This window comes from Amblyomma maculatum, chromosome 4, assembly GCF_055883805.1.
Source record: "Amblyomma maculatum isolate TAMU_Amacu chromosome 4, ASM5588380v1, whole genome shotgun sequence".
Lineage (NCBI taxonomy): Eukaryota > Metazoa > Arthropoda > Arachnida > Ixodida > Ixodidae > Amblyomma > Amblyomma maculatum.
In genome coordinates this window covers 159,628,192-159,641,347 of record NC_139347.1, presented here as the reverse complement: position 1 = coordinate 159,641,347, position 13,156 = coordinate 159,628,192, and the positions used below count along the sequence as shown (strand labels likewise).

The window sequence follows — 13,156 nt, the reverse complement described above, 5'->3', positions numbered from 1 at the left end:
AACGGAAGCCTTTGTCGGCGTTTGATACTGTTCGTGAGGTTCTAGGTGGTCCTGGGTACAGCGGACATTGGTGTTGGTGTCGACTTAAGACAAAGGGCTTAGTGCACTTGTCAAGACTGGCGGTGGGAAGTCTGGTCATGAAGTTTGCTTTTTAGGGCAATCCATTTGTCCACCTACCTAGATTTCGCCTTCAGTCTAGGGTCATCGAATCGATCACGGCGATTTGTTTTTCAGTCGAGCTTTGGAGTCGGGAGGGAACAAGGCGTCGTTGTAACACGATCACTGCTTCTATTAAATCGACAATGCGTAGTTGAAATATTGGTACTTTATGTCTATACAACGTGAATTTGCTGAAAACGCCACTATTAAACAATGGTTGGTTCGCACCAGTGCATCTTGATTCCACAAGCGCTGATTTAATAATACCTAGGACTGTAGACTTGCGTTCGTTTGTTTAACTTCAAATGCTCCAGTCAGCAGCGCTGTTTCAGCATGTGCATGTTACGAGTGCAATAATTGCTTTAGTAAGAATTGTCATAGATCCACCTCTAATTTTTTGGAAAGCATCTTCAACGTGATCGCGTTAAAATCTTTTCTGGGGGCGTTGATTGCCTATTGTGGATACTGTAAACGAAGGCTGTGGCCCCATTATTTGTCTGAAATAACAAAAAAAGAATAGAATATTTCTGCTTACCTACACTCCGTACATCTCGTCGGGCATGCAAATTGTGACTTCACAGACATAAGGTTTCTCTTAGGAAATACTGTGACTGAGCCCCCAAAATGAAATAATTTAGAAGTAACAGACACCCTGCCAATAATATTTTATATAGACTATCAGGAGACCTTAGGGAACCTCTGGTGAGAAGAGTAGATATTAAAGGTTTTTAAAACACAAGAGTCGCTTCAAGGAGCTTACAAAATTAAGCCTAAGCTATGTGATGCATCAGTGAAGAATGTTTTTACTCTGTCTTCTCTAGCTATCATTTCTTTCCGTTTTCAGAGCCCGCATTTGCTGGAGGGGCAGACATGTCTGTTAGTAAGTATGGTGTCTTCCTTTGCACTGGCGAATACGATTCAGAGGCGAGGGCTGCAGCAATCATTTCGCTCTCCGAAATTTATAGAAAGTAACTTTGGAGGTCAACACTGGCTTCCATGTATCCACAGCACTTAGCTAGAGGTTTTACGCTGCATTGTTGGTTAAAATTATCAAGTTTAGACTTGATATATGCATTCAATGATTTATGAAACGGCTACAATAGATTAAGAAAAAGGTTTCTCGCCGAAAGGTTTTCGTAAACTTGTGATTCCGATTTTAGTAAATGCAACAAAATTTGACTGGTGGCTCGATATTGAAAACAGCTGCTGTCATTGCTGCCTGACCCGGTTGTCGAGTATGTTTACCAGTGAATGGAACGCGCATGTCCTCTTGTACCTGAGGCAATTCAGTCAATTGGCTGACGTGACTTCGCAAAATTTATTGTGTGCCACCCAGCAAAATTTTGTTTGGGGATGTGACATGTATACAATGCTGTCAGTTGTCGAGATCGAAGGCTTCGATTATGTGCGTCTAAATCGTAGACGTCACAAAATATATAGCAGTTTCTTTGGCACAATCCCCGAACAGCATAACCGCAATCAACTCGAAGCCGAGAAGTTAGCACTCGGTAAACTCGAAACATAAAGGCACCTCTCGCCTATGAAGGTGGGGTATCAATTCAATACTCGCACAGTCTCACGGTGAAACTTTCTGAGTTTTTGCTTCTGAGGAAACTGAGAGATTTCTTAGGTAATTCCAGCAGCTTGGCACATATCTCGGTATGGGAAACTGATAGATTTACTTCCAGCAGCTTGGTGCATATCTCGGTATGGGCCATCATAACGCGAGTAAGCCAACATTTTTCAAGAAGCCCCACATTGAGATATGAACAAAGGAATGCCAAGAAGCCAGATAAGGTGGTAGCCATTGATTTGTAATATTACTGCTCCTATCCTAACAAGTTTAGGAGGTCGACGATCTCCCCAAGTACTCTTTTTCGATGGTGCTGGCAAGAGACAAAGGACAAGTGCTCCGGAACGAAAGAGCAAAAAATGTGTGATCCTCTCACCGAAGGAGGGTTGGGGTTACGTTCAAAACTTGTAAACAACGGCCTGGCTGCTTTCACGACTGCTGCTACGTTATTGGCGAACACATGTGTCAGTTACTGCCATCTCAATCCCCGCTTTTTTACTCTTGGCTACTCGATGCGTAGTAAATCGTGCGAAACGACAAGACGAATGCTCTTGTAAATACCTGTCGCTGATATTGAACTAAACAGGGAGGCCTAGGATGTAATAACTAGGGCTCTTAATCTTTCGCAACCGTATGTAGCATCTCAATGCCCAACTAGATTTGTCATGTCGGGCGCTGTTAACCAGCCGCATGTTCTATGCGCCAGCCGAGACCAAATGACTCACCTCTTTCAATCCAGACATATAAGTAGACGATGACATCACATTGAGCGATTGCCTGTGGCTTGTTTTATGATGCCTGCCACTACAAAGGGAAGCTCTTAAAGCATACCTGCTTGCGCAATTGCATCCGCCCCTGGGCATGAGTTTGCTATTTCGGCCATCATGCACGGTTAAAGTTAAAATAAGGAAGAAGCCTCTCGAACCAGACAAAAGCATCGAGGAATCTGCTGTCTTTATAGAGGCATGTTGCCGAAACTGGAGACATATTTGCACAATTAATCTTATACGTAATCTAATGTTTGTCAGTGTACCAGAAAAGATAAAAATCAACAAAAAAGAAGGGAATCCGAACTCGCTGCTGTCGCATACCGCGTATAGCGCTCTACCAACGAAATGATGCTGCACGGGGTAGCACCTTGTACTCCCGAGCACATGTTTTTTGCTTTTCCCTTAACCTTCAGCATGCTGACGAAAGCCCGCCTCCCCCCTACCGTTCTTTACTGTCATAATATATGCAACGCGTTTATGGAGCTAACAAGTATCGAATAACGGGCTCGCTGCGACAAGCTTGTGAAAAAAGCCAAAAGTAAGGCATTGAAACTAAGGAAGCAAGCTCATGCGGTGTCGGGGGTGAACCTTCCCAGGTTCAAGCTGCACGCAACACACATTCGAGAGTAGATTACGCAGTTGCCATTTTTTAGTTGTTAGAGTACCGTATGTAAAAGTTAGTCTTAGGTTCAGGTCTCGCCTACTGCCGGTCTTTTCCTCCAATCTGGGTTCATTTGTCTCACTTGCATCAACATCATGCTTTAATAAAAACGCACTTCCTTGTACTTTGATTAGCTCCAGAGATCGTTAGGTCCTCATATGCACGCATATACTGTAAGGATCGCTTCATTTTGGAATGCTTAGCTTTTTAGCTCTATGAGAGAAATCATGCTTGATAAATTTTTACCCAAACAATGCTTTTCAGTTCACACCAGCATTATATCCAAGTGCAAAAGCGTTTTTTATGTGAATTTTAGCCACGCATTTTTGAATCTCTCTTTGTGTGCTCTTCTTGGCAACATTTTACTCTCTTTTACCAACAGTGAATTTCTCCATGTTAAGTAAGTAGTTTTCAGTTGTAATATGTGTTGTGATCTTTAATAGCAAGCTTCTTACCAATTACAAACCGCACGAATCAATGGTGGTTTTAATCAATGGTAGTCTTAGGCCTTCAGTGTGTTTCATATACTACGCTTATGCCGTTCTATCTTATATACTGAGCTAAGTCAGCAGTTGTAAGTTTTTTCACAATAAAAACGCATCTAGCAATAACTAAAAAAGTTTCTGAAATTGTTTTCGGTACCTAAGGCAATGTATGCCTTCGATTTTCATTTTCTAATGTTCTTACATGTGATTCTAATTGTAAATGTGAACTCTTACGAAGAGTGGAGCAAGCTGAATCTATTGCGACAAGAAGTATATTTGTGTTTTAAGACATTCCGTACATATTGAATCCTGTTCTTACCATTCCAGACGAACGAGAAAGTGGCAAGTATGATTTAAGTCTTACGAATTGAATTTCATCAAATATTTATTTTACCTGAGCATCTAAGGGGCACAGTGAGAAAAATATTTCATTTTAAGAAATTAAAATCTAAAAAGTATGCATAGGCACGAACACACGGCCTTCTTTGAAAGCTACTCCGATTTCAGGGATTGGTGGACCTCGCTGTGAGCCTTAAATACACTTAAATGTCATTCGACAGGTATTGATACGCGAATGCAGTTTTGGCTGGCATGTTAGAACTACAACAGCAGCTTATAGAGCAATCTTTCATTAGCCTTCCGTAACTAGCTTGAGAAATGCCGTTGATGAGGCGTAACGGTAGTGTGCGCCTGGACGGGTTTTGCGTCTCTTCTTCATAGAATACGGAAAAGGCTATGAGAAAACTATGATGTTAGCTTTCTGTGCAAGAGGTAATTCTCTCTCAGTCGTCCTTGTGCAGTACGTTTTCCTGTTTAACCATTGCTGAATCCTACGCTTTTTTCTTTCCGAGCTGATTCAGCAGTTTATTGAAAATGATGTCGTTTTTCTTTTGAAAGCGTGATGTCTGGCAGGAAAAGAATGAAAATGTGACCGTGTCTAATAGTTCCGAAAAGGAAAATAGGTTATTACGTCATCATAAAACGGCCAGTGGTTGTCGTCTTCCTGCTTCGTTCTTCATTTTTAATAAAAGTAGCATATTTCTACAAGAATGCAATAATTAAGTCATGCAAGCAAAATTTAACCACTGTTTTAGTGCTCGTTTAACTACACTTGCCTTGAACTTGGCTTCAGAGTAACAGTGTACGGCGACTCTTCTTTGAACTGCCCTTGTGTTGTGTGCTGTGAGAAAGCAGCACAGCCGCAATGTGTGCAACAGTAGGCATAAAAATTGAAAACGCTATCCTTAGATTTCCCATTTTGGTTGCCACATTAGGACTAAGCGCGACAGGTTGCTTACTTAGCTTTTATGCTGGTAGCGCCTTAATTAAACAAAACGCAGCGATAGTTGGAAGTAGGCTGGTAAATTCTGACTAAGCGCCTGCCATACATATAACTGTTGCTGATTATGAGTGGTGACTAAAACGTACTCTTGGTTCGATGTGTTACTGCGACCTTTTTAAGGTATAGAGGCAAGTCTGACATACCATAAATTTGCATTGCTTGCCACACGCGCCTGCACATACTGTGACGATCGCAAGAAAATCAGTGCTCTGTTCATGCCACTTAGCACGCGCTCCGAGTCGGAGTAAGAGAGTGGCGCCACTTTAGCTGGAAGAATTCGCACTACCAGAGCTAATAAAACTAAGCAAAACTGCACGGTGGCTCTTAGTACCCTGAAGCACCAACGGTCCATATCAAATAAGCAGATGAAGCTTACACAGACAGAAAGAGAATAGGTCAAAAAGTCTGGGTCGTCTACACGTCGATTACAAAGTTCAGCTGGTGGAACAGTGTTGAATGCACTGCCGAATATTTTTATGTGTGTGAACATATGTCATCTATATTGATTTGGTAAACGCGACGGCTGTGTATCCTTCGGGGGTAAATGGTTGGCAACTCTGCAACGAGACGAGTGCTACCATTCCCCCCCTGGGAAGCAACATGCTGCGGTTGAAACATAGCGCACGTTGTGTCGCCGTGTCGCTCTTGTTGACTAATTCATCATAAATTGCCTACTCTTTAAATTTGAATTCATAGTTGCTCATCAGGCGCCTTCGTTCCTGCATCTTTTTTTTTTTTTTTTTTTTTTCTGCGCACAGAAGAGGACAAGTAAGTACAATTCCATTGAATTCATTTTTCTTCTCCGAGTCCGATAAAGTCTGGATTGCAGAAAAACAGCGCAAATGACAACTGAACCTAATTTTTGCTCTTCAAATTTATTATTCACATGCTAATGCCGTCTAAACTGCCATTGATAGTACAATCGCCAATAAATGAGAAATAAAAAAACGCTCCCTTAAAGAAAAATTGCCACAATTGACGAGATTAATGTCTGCATCGCATATGATCTGTGCGAAAAGTTTGAAAAGCCATCGATCGAGGTAATGCCATTTTGTACCGGTTTCAAATAGGCAGTATCTACGCTGTTGCACCTCTGCTTTTTTCAGTGCTATAACTGATCGTCTAATTTGGTGCTTTCAACGTGCTTGAGAATATTCGCTTAGACTTATGCTCAACTGGTGATGTTTATTATGAGCAGAAGGTGAGGCCTTCATGATTGTTTTTGAACGCAACTTTCAAAAGCTGTTTTTCCAAAGGGAAGCTTGTTAAGCGCGAGTGGTACATGTGATACTGAGAGCAGTCTTGAAGTTAAAAGTGCCTTGTTCTCGACGTCTGATAGAAAAATGTTTCCACAACTGAAATAAAGCTACGCCATGCTTGTTTAGTGTGCTGACACATTCCTTCTGCGTATCTCTGTGATAAAATTTGTGGATTAAAATACTACCTAAGGCAGAAGAAAATTGCGTATTTTGTTCAGGACTACGAAGAGCAACACGCTTTGCATACGACGAGATTCTTCATTGGGAGATAATATCGAAATCTTGCAACAATTGGCACAAAGTAACATGTGCGATGTAGCGTTCCAGCTATTCCCATTTCAGTATAGCGTGCTGTCATAAATTTTATTATGTTTAGCGGGAAAGATGGAATCACAACGTGTATTCTGCATTGCTAGTCAGAGACAATGAAGCTTTAAGAACTTTGCGACTTCGGCGCATGATTCGTTCACACGAACGTACACTTTTATATCGAATGTCTATCTGTATACATGGTATCCGTATGGCTTTATTAATAATTGTAGAAGTTGTGAAGCTGTCCAAGCACTCAAAATGTCATAAAAGAGATTGAAAAAAGAATATTTACCTTTTCTTTATAGTATGGTGTAAAAATGAAGGCATCAATACATGCAGAATATTATGTCTCTGCTGGCAAAGCTGCCGACGCTTGTTCTTCATTGCAGGTAGTTGTAGGCCGCGAAATTTGTGTCTTCTTAAGATCCTATAGTCACGAAGCAACAATAGGTTTCACAACTATTCTTTACTTTCGACGTGCCTGCTTGCGATCATATTCCTGGGTTTCTTTTTGTCAGAGACAAGAAGAGCTTCTTCGCTATGGTGGGTACCGTCTGTTGCCTACTGATGCTTGCTGCTCTAATCGGTGGTGTAATGACCGGCACCGACATATTCATAGACGGTGAGCGGTTTGCTTCATTATCTCTCGTGCCCTCTCATTATAGTTTTTATAAGACTAACCTGCTGATTGATTGGAAGGGGAGCCACGAGCATGTGGCAAAGACTACCAGGCCTCCGTAGTTCAAAACTAGGCCTTTGCTCCGGGCAGGTTGTAAGCTGAATGATTTTTGAGAACAGTGTATTGGACCAGGCTCATCACCAAAACATCAGCAGCTAGTTTCCAGCTTAGTCTCCGGATATATTTCGCCTTCGACCGGCACGACTTTAAACCCTTATGAAAACGGCAACCGGACGTCCGTTAGCCTGATGTACGGAAGCCTGGGAAGTATTCAAAAGGTAGTTGTTCAACTTGCACTCCAGGCAATTTCAACGTTCTCTATATCAAAATGAAGTCATTGTGACTGGATTTGAGTCTACCACCTAGTGAGGAGTGCAGAACGTAATAGGCGCCGAGTCAAGAAGCAAACCTGAGGCTGATCTTTCATTAGCCTTTGTTTGTGGAGTAGGTGTTTTGTATGCGGCACATATTTCGGTTTTAACTGCATACGTTAAATCGTAAACACATACAGACCAATGAATATGCTATGACCTATTGAAGGTGACTCCTGTAGCGCCCTTGACAATTTCGCAACTCCTGAACTGTGAAGACTGTAGCTTGCATGAAACCCTATGATCGCTAAGATGCCGCCGCTGTCTAACAGCAGCATTACTCAGCATATTCAACGCTGAAGGGAAGTCAATAGCTTGTAAATGTTTCTGTAAGAGCCTCCATAATAAAACATTTATTTTTGACCTCTACCATGCCCTTCAACAGAAGACGAGGAGAGTGAAACAACGGATAACAAATTAACGTATGCCCCGGCACCAAGACCCGGACCCGGATTCCTAAAACCCGAGGACACAACGCTAACAACGAAGGCAAGCTTGGACTGAAATACAAAGTGTTAGATGGACCACATTTTCAATTCATATCAATGTATTAGAAGTGACCGGAGGCCTCACATTCATTAGCAAAGTGGACTATGTAAAAGATACACTGCAGCCTCGAAGCCAGAAAGAGATAAGGCTACAAGACGGTATGCAGTACTAATTTGCAGTAGTTACGTGGTCTCTGCTGCCTTATTGGGCCAGTCGCAGCATGGGGGGGTTTAAACGTTTTACGTTTAGCTGCCGTCAATAAAGAGGGTAGAAGTTTTCCCTGCGTGTAGCTACATACTACACTGGGGGCCCAGGGGCATGAATGCCTTAAACTCCTCTGTTTTAATAAAGTTATTACTACTGCTACTACAGCAAATTTGAAAAAAAAAAAAAAAAACGGCACTATTCTTGGAGTCAGTGTGCTGCAGGCGGGAGCGAGTAAGGGTCAACTTGTGCTGGAAGGCTCATAACAAACTTCCACCCGCTCGTACTGTGCACATTTGGCGCCGGATTACATGGTATGGTGTGCGATACTACAATCATTCACTATACACTCAAAAATGAATCTTGATGCCCGGTGGATTAGTGGTCAGGACAGTTGACCTCTAATCCTATGGAGGAGGGCTTCATTTCGTCCACACAGCTGCTTTTTGATGGAAGCCAAACACAAAACGCCCATTTGCTGTGCAATATTAGTGCACTCTCAAGAACCTCAAATGATCGAGACCATTTTGCAGCCCTTCACTACAGCATCTCTCATAGGCAACGTTATTTTTGTTCGTTACAGCTCTCTACATCGCACCATACCCCACACTGCTACACAGGTCGCACTAAATGTGGTTATTAATAAAAGTGACGTGTTTGTTCAGAACCGTTTCTAAACATGTACCGTAAGATAGTGTATCATTACTTCCATTATCTGAACACTGCAACTGAGCTGCTCTTAATATTGCGCTCGATAGAAGCACAACGAAGCACAGCATTACTGTTTTATGCGTTTCTTTACTCCACAGTCTTTATAAAAGGCTCAAAACAAAGGCTCGGCATTTACATTATATTATTGTAATCAGTGAGCTAACTAGCGAATTACTTGAAGCTGGACACAGGAAATGCTAATTTCATACTTTTAGAGATTTCATATACCGCTGTAAAAACTTCATATTTTCCTTGGCAACAATTCACGTTAGCGCTATTTCTCTATGTACTGCAGTAAGCGTCACACTAACGGAGTTAATTGTTTGACACGATTGGATTGTACGAAGTAAAATACCTCAAACTCATCCCCCCCCCTACCGGCAATATTTCCTCTTCATGACGCTATAGTAAGAAAAACAACCTCGGGATCATTCTTCGGTACTGAATTCCACATTTAAATTCCCATTTATATGGGCCTTCCCTGAAAAATAAAGAGCATATATGAATGTTCTTCGCCTACCACATTGCCATATATCAGGGCTAGATCCTTCTCGGCCAGCCATTAGAGACTTTTAGTATAGCGTATGGACGCTTTCGTATTATAATCGCCAGCAAATTATGGGGCGCTACTTGTGTTGCATCGGATCTTTTAGTTGGCCGTACGAAAGCGCGAACGCAAAGTACTGTGGCGACATCGATGTAAAATAAAAAAACACATTCAGCATTTTTTGTTTTTTAATCGCAAGCCAAAACTAGCTAGGTCGCACCGGAGCCAGTTTCATTGCTGCGGCAGTTTTAACGTTGGTATTCCTGCGCTGACTACTTTTACCTTGTATTACCGTCGTGGTGCGTAACGGCCTCCTTTCAGCCCCGTACTGCCAGCATATTTTTACGGATACACGCGTGCAAGCAATCAAGCCAAGGCGACCCACTTCATGGCGTTGCCATGCCAACAAAGCAACGCTACTCGTCAGGCTTAGTGACTGCGCTGCCGCCCTGCAAAATAAAAAAACTGAGGTAAATATTCGCTAATTATTCGTGCTCAAAGCTACACGAGGCAAAGCGAAGACCCCATGTGCTATGTATTGGCGGCAGCGTACCCAAAAACGCGGTAACGAAGACGAATTCACTCTTAAGCAGGAGGCCTGGACGTCGCCATCTTTTCAACGCTGATCTCCCATCGTAAGTGAGGGCCGGGCATGATAAACTCAAGTTTCGGCGTACGCTGGCCGATCGTACGAAGGAGCTCGGTCTCCGGTATCGTATAGCGCATTCTCAGTGCGTGTCACGATATGTTTGGCGTGCGCTATTCCTCTGCGTGTGTCTGTGTACGCTATACTAAATGTTTATTATTCCAACAGACTTCACCGTAACCAAATAAACCTCGTGGCACAGTAGGAGCATTAATACATTCCTGACTTTAAATCTCTCTTGTCATGCAGCCATACAATGCTAGTGTTTGAATGCCAGTCTCGCGCTGTGATCAATTTGATCAAGCACCATATCCTAGTTTTAAAATTCCGCTATGTGTAATATTTTATACTTTTAAAATTTCATCTTTCAAAAAAGGAATAAAAGCTCCTAATATACAGGCTAGCGGTTCCAGTGTGACTAAATGATGTGTATTTGAGAAATGGCTGTTACTTGTGTTAGTTATATCAGGCACAATGCCAAATATAATATTGTTTCACCTAATGTTGTTTTCTATCACGATTGGATTTTGTTTAATCTCGCTCTCACATGCAGTTTACTCTTGAAAATCTTATTAGATCTAATACACTGTTTACTCTGTGAATGAAGTTAAGATAATATGGAAATGATTCCATCATTTGCTAAGTTTTAGTTAAAAGCTCTACAACTTTCCAAGCGGCTGTATTGCTGAGCTTTGGCAGGTTGCTCCCCAATGCTGCTCCCTTGTTAAACTTTTATCCACTTTGACTGTTTCTTTCATATAATGGAATGAAAACTTTTCTATTTCGAGTTATTGATAGTTTCGGCGTAGACCTACGACGCTGTGTGGCCATCTGTATTATCTTAGTTTCTAGAGTTAGTGTCGAAGAGGCGCTGCTCCCAGGTTTGTTCCGCTTACCAAGGTCAGTGGTTTCGATGTAAAAAGCTCCATTGAGACCTATGAAGTTTTCGCTTGTAGGCGTGACATTGTCTGCAGTTAATTATTCCAGTTCTGTTAGCTTGATTACGTGTTTATTTCACGAGTTTCTGCGTGTTGTTTTCGAAGGGTTCCCAATGCGCCTGCAGAAATTCCAGTGAGTTCTTGTTCGAAGACGACGTTTCTACTCCTACACGCTATAGAAGGAACATCGCTCCTATTTCACTCCTAAAGAAACATAAAATCGTCCCTTTTACTTCCAAGCTCAAATATCGGGTCCGCGCTATGTTTCACATCATTTGCAGGCCGTCACTGAGACATCTAAGGTGCTGTCCACTCAGCCACAACAAACGCAGCCTTTTCCTGTCACTACCCAAGAAATAGTGATGACATATTTCTCGGAAAGTGCGATATCGGAGGCGGAGGATATGCTTACGGACCCGACTGAGGCCGAGACACCCGCACCGGACACTACCCCTGAGGCGGCCACAAGCGCAGAGATCACCTTATCGGTCGAAACGACTACGCCAAAACGTGAGCTTTTTGTCTTTATTGTCTTTTGCGCTTGTAGCGACGGATTTCAGCGCCCATTCAATCGTCGGTTTTGTGCCGGTGTCATAGCCATATTATCAGTCTTTGTATCCGCAGAGTAGTCGCAAAGGCAACCTTGTAGGCTGTTTTCGTCGCAGGAATAGGTTTAGCGTGTAACGAACTTACATGGGAAGAGCGCGCGCGCAGAAATCCGCAATCAGGTTGCAATTGTGAATTCTATTTCGCCCATCAGCATAAGCTATAATACGCGCGTCCGTCGATTTCGCGTCAGTGTATGAGTTGCAATAAACCCAAAATCGAGTTTTATAGTAGCCGTGTTATAGTATTGTAGCACTAGCAATAACAGTAGTTATAGTGTTAGTAGTTAGCCGCAGGAATCATCCGGAGCACGTTTTCCATTGAAATAGGCGGTGGGTATGGCTACCGTTGAACGCTGATGAAAGCTGTGGAATCTCGTCGGAGGGTGGTGGAAGGAGTCTCTCGTTTTACGCTTTAACCTGTTGAGTGCACATTGATTATGTTCCGCGTATGTACGCTATTAGTAGCCAAAAGAACATATGTATCTCGCTCCCAAATTGGTTGCGCAGGTATTCCGTAAAGTGATAATACTTCCCAGAGCTCTTAATGAACTCTCGTTATTGAGAGGTTCATTGTGCTTTTACAGTGTGCTTTTTTTTATCGCGCACATGCTTATGTATCAGGAATAGGGTAACATGATGCAGGAAACATTATACAGTAAAGGGCCGATTGTAAACCGGGAAACAATACTTAATCTTCTTTCAAGGGCGATGTCAGTAGCCTTGACGTAGGAAAAATCAGCGGGAAATGTGAATAAACGCACATGGATACTTCAGCAGAGTAAAGTTATGAAGACAGGCAAGCGGCTAAGACATAAGAGTTAGGGCACAATAATATTAACATTAAAATTCGGACTAGCTGACAATAGTTCATTTTGGATGGAGCATCCCGAACGCGGACAGAATCTACAAACTCAGGCTGGCGAGGGGATATTAATGCAATAAGGAGCATACCTAGAGAGCTTCGAAAGCAGTGCCCGCACTAAGCAATAATTTTTCTTGCTACTGTTTTGAATGCATATTTTCTGGTGTACTGATTTTTAGCAAACATTTCTCTAAAACTTCTAAACGTGTTTCGGTAATGTCGTAAAGGGCTGCTTTTTTATTTTTTATTTTTGGGATGGCTTAGAAAAGTGCTCTTCAGTTCTTTTCCTTTTTTTCTGTATAAAACTGTTCTCTAAGAATGGTGACATTTCTATAGGGCTAACTGAAGTCGTGGAAACCACTGTTAATTTTGGCTTGCTTCTGCCCAAGATTAGTTAGGAATAGATTTCCAATGACGCGTCATAGTTCAAGCATATAAAATTCATGGCATCGCTACGTAGAAGATGCTCGCTATTTAATATGCGTAGCTTGGAAGAACTGAGAATCGGGCAAGTTGGTGGCAATAAACTGAAGACGCTGA

The 13,156-nt window shown here is 42.2% G+C and overlaps 1 protein-coding gene across 1 annotated transcript in view; it reads left to right on the top strand.

The window, feature by feature from the left end:
- Positions 1 to 13,156, top strand: part of LOC146193362 (uncharacterized) — a 105,039-nt gene that overhangs the window by 39,900 nt on the left and 51,983 nt on the right. Inside the window, exon 3 of the mRNA XM_084600525.1 lies at positions 11,428 to 11,656. Within this exon, the coding sequence (XP_084456651.1) occupies positions 11,428 to 11,656 (229 nt within the window). The remainder of the gene's footprint in view (positions 1 to 11,427; positions 11,657 to 13,156) is intronic.